The 3,477-nt window shown below is 33.9% G+C and overlaps 1 protein-coding gene across 1 annotated transcript in view; it reads right to left on the bottom strand.

Annotated features, from left to right (window-relative positions):
• The window catches only part of LOC106472830 (ubiquitin-conjugating enzyme E2 Q1-like), a 36,594-nt gene extending 33,629 nt beyond the window's left edge, over positions 1-2,965 (bottom strand). The window contains exons 1-2 of the mRNA XM_013933498.2: positions 2,810-2,965; positions 2,191-2,295 (exon numbers count right to left, since the gene is read on the bottom strand). Of these exons, the coding sequence (XP_013788952.1) occupies positions 2,191-2,295; positions 2,810-2,965 (261 nt within the window). The remainder of the gene's footprint in view (positions 1-2,190; positions 2,296-2,809) is intronic.
• Positions 2,966-3,477: the final 512 nt, after the last annotated feature.

Genomic DNA, 3,477 nt, shown 5'->3' with positions numbered 1-3,477 from the left:
AGGGTTAAGAGCTATTGAGTGGTGTGTGCAAGGTCTGTACATGAATTAGGCTTAGCACTTTGAACTGAAAGAGTGATTTTTATATTTTTTTGCATTTAAATTTGAAGTTTTGAGTTCAATAATTTAGTGTAATTTTATATTTAGTTCATAATAATAATATGATTCAGTATTTAGAATGATAAACTTGTGTGATTTGTACGCAATACTACTACTACCAGTACCACAAGAATTTTATATTTTTCCTTCTTACAATCTTTACTTTGTAGTAAGACCCACATTTCTGTTGTTATTGCTTTAGAATTAAAACATTCTAACTGATATATATTCTGATATTTTGCAAATGGTTTAAAACTCAGTGTGCAAGTGACAACAGTAAAACCCATATGTTGGTTGTGAAGCAGACTAAATACATTCGTCTCAATAATAATACATGGAAGCTATGACATTCTCATAGTTGGGGTGTCAGTACGCTGAAGAGTATAAGTTTCGAATTCCAACATAAATCTTGCCTATAATGAGAGGAATGTGACCAGGACTAATCTTTTAAGTGCTGTAAAGTAATTTTTTTTGTAATTTATGGTATCTGTATCGTTTGGTAATCTCTTCTAACAGGATGTATCAAGTAACTAGGGTCATGCAGTGTCATTGAAAGCACCTGTACTCTAAACTGTTACATACATTCGCTAGTAGTGGCAAGTAAGTTTTGTCTCTATAGTGAAACTCCTGCAAAGTGCCAGCATCCACTACTATCGATGGCAACTCATTCCATAAGTCAACCACGCTGTTAGAAAAATAAAACTGTCTTAACTGTAGCCTAGCCTGTTTTTCCAAATCTGAAACTTGTGTCTTCTTGTATTGTCTTCAGAATACAGTATAAAGAAATTAGAGGTCTTCATCTTATTGATCTTCCAAATAATCTTGAAATAATATTCTTTTGGCCCCAAATAATCATGTAAAAAAATAACCATCTCCTTCCCTTCCTTTCTCAAGAATAAATAAGTTGACAGATATTAATCAACCCTATAACATATCTCTTCCATCCTAGTAGCCCTGCTCTAAGTTCTTTCCAGCACATCAATATTCTTTCTTAGATAGAGACCAAAACTTTTCACAGTATTCTAAGTGAGGTCCAATTAGTGATTTGTATAGAGAAGTCTCTTTTGAATTGTAATTAGTACGTTTATAAATACACCTTAAAATTCTATTAGTTTACGTACTAACAACATAGCACCTCCTTGTCCATCACCACATCAAATTTTCCTCAGTTATACTACTGAGTTGGCTTGCATGTATATTAAATATGTGTTCCAAAATATAATAACTTAAATGAAGTATCTTGTACTAACTACATTTAAAGATAATTTGCCAACTACAGGTGATACAAGTTACCCAATAGTATCTCATCATCCTCAATACAGTTAGAAATACCAAAAAAAGTTTAATTTTATCAACAAAATTAATTAATTTACTAATTATGTTACTATCAATATTATTCATATAAAAAGAAAGAGCAAAGGTCCAAGTACTGACACTCCATTAAAACAGGGTCCAGTCTGACTAGTCTTTTCCCAAACCCCTACTGATGTGATTTCCTTAGCTAATTTTTTATGTGACAGCTATCAAAAGCTTTTTGAAAATCTAAGTATACCATGTTCAGTCATTTTCCATTATCCAGATAATTATCCTCAAAAAAAGTTAACATTTCATTAAAGCAAGTTACAACTCTGATATAACCAGTTTGGCCCTGTTTAATGATATCATATTTCACTAAAAGATTTTTCAATAGTTCGTTTACCAGAATTTTTCCAACTACATAAAAATATGTATGTGCAAGGCTTATTTTACAAAACAAACACCCCTACTCTATTAGTGAGATTTCATATTGAATGTACATTTTTACATATTCAATATGTACATGTAATCCTTCCCTTTTATATGAAGCATTTACAAAGTCCAATTTCAGAGGTTATCAGTATTAATATACACATTTTTTTAGATACTTTTTACACCCACTTTGTATTCTATTTCAGTAAGCCCAAGGTTTATTTTACAAAACAAATGCTTCTATCATGGTAGCTTTTATAATGGAAGTATACCCTCATGCACATATTTACACTTAGATATTGCACATCTGGTTTATCTTAACTTTCAAAACCATTAATATTGTTATATTTAGAATTCTCCACTTACTAAGTTGTCCTTCCCTGAGGTGTTGCTAAGCATCTGTACAGCTGTGGTTATACTGGAATCTTCTGTCTCTGCAAACCAAACTGGTGGAGTTGAAGGATAAGCTTCCTAATAAACAAAACAGAAACTTATTCAGCATGTATCCTACAAGTGAATCTAAAAATAATTACTCATTTGGATGGTTATGTTTAAAAATACACATTTTAGAGAAGTTATTTCTTTTCCAGCCATTATCACAAAATTAATTATCTGTTGACTTCTTGTCAGCTTTGGTGGCATCCTGCTTCTGGTCAGCTACCCCTGATTTGGACTCTGATTGGTTATTCTTGGACTTGCCAGTTATATTCCCTCCATGGGCTTCCATATACTGTTCTACCAGTTTGATTATCTCGTCCACGTCTTTTGGTCTCACCTTTAGGAACAGCGATATCTCAGCAGATCACATGATCATAAACTGTTCATGTTTTAGTAGATTTGCCAGTCCTTCAAAACTATCTTCACACTTAGCCATGTCAGTCCACCTTGTGAAATATTACCATAGACATACCACAAACTGAAATACAGTTTCCCCAGTGTCAGGTTTGACTTCTCTGAACTTCTGGCAAGAACCTTCCAGCAATACCACTTTTAACTTGTCATAGTCCACGCATCTTATGACATCACGCCTGCATATACCTGTAGACCTTTTCCTGTGAAAAGAGGGACAAGACAAACTGTTTCCTTTGTCCCAGTTCTGATTTGGAGCAGATCTTTCATACCTCTTCAAAAAAGCATCCATGTTATATTTCTGTTAATCAAATATGGGGAGCTTGGGGTCAGCTGTCACTGACCCCTATTGTCCTTTATGGGCCCTTTGTCTTTCCATCAGATGAGCTTGGTGATCTCAATTTGTGCTCTATTTCCAGTCTCTCCTCTCTTTTTTCTTCTTTCTTAATGTGTGCTCTTATTCTCTCTATTTCCAGCCTCTTCTTTCTGTTTTTCTTCCTCTCCTTTTTTTGAGTTTCTTTTCTCGAGTGTTGTTGTTTAACAAACTTTCATAGATCATCATCTTTAAGCCCAAATCACTCATCTCTATCCACTAATCAAAGTTAGTCGACATGGTTATATAGTGTGGTTGTAACTTTACAATATTTTCACCACTAATACAACTGTGCATATATAGGCCTATTTGCCACAGTCGTTTATGTCTACTTCTACCACCATTTACTACTATAAATTTTGGCTGGCTCACCACTGTCTAGTTTTATGTATGAGCCGGATTCTTTACAGTAGGTGTCTATGACTCGTTGG

This window comes from Limulus polyphemus, unplaced genomic scaffold (assembly GCF_000517525.1).
Source record: "Limulus polyphemus unplaced genomic scaffold, Limulus_polyphemus-2.1.2 Scaffold5644, whole genome shotgun sequence".
Classification (NCBI taxonomy): domain Eukaryota; kingdom Metazoa; phylum Arthropoda; class Merostomata; order Xiphosura; family Limulidae; genus Limulus; species Limulus polyphemus.
Note: the sequence above shows the minus strand (reverse complement) of the source record. Positions and strands in the feature narration are given on the sequence as shown.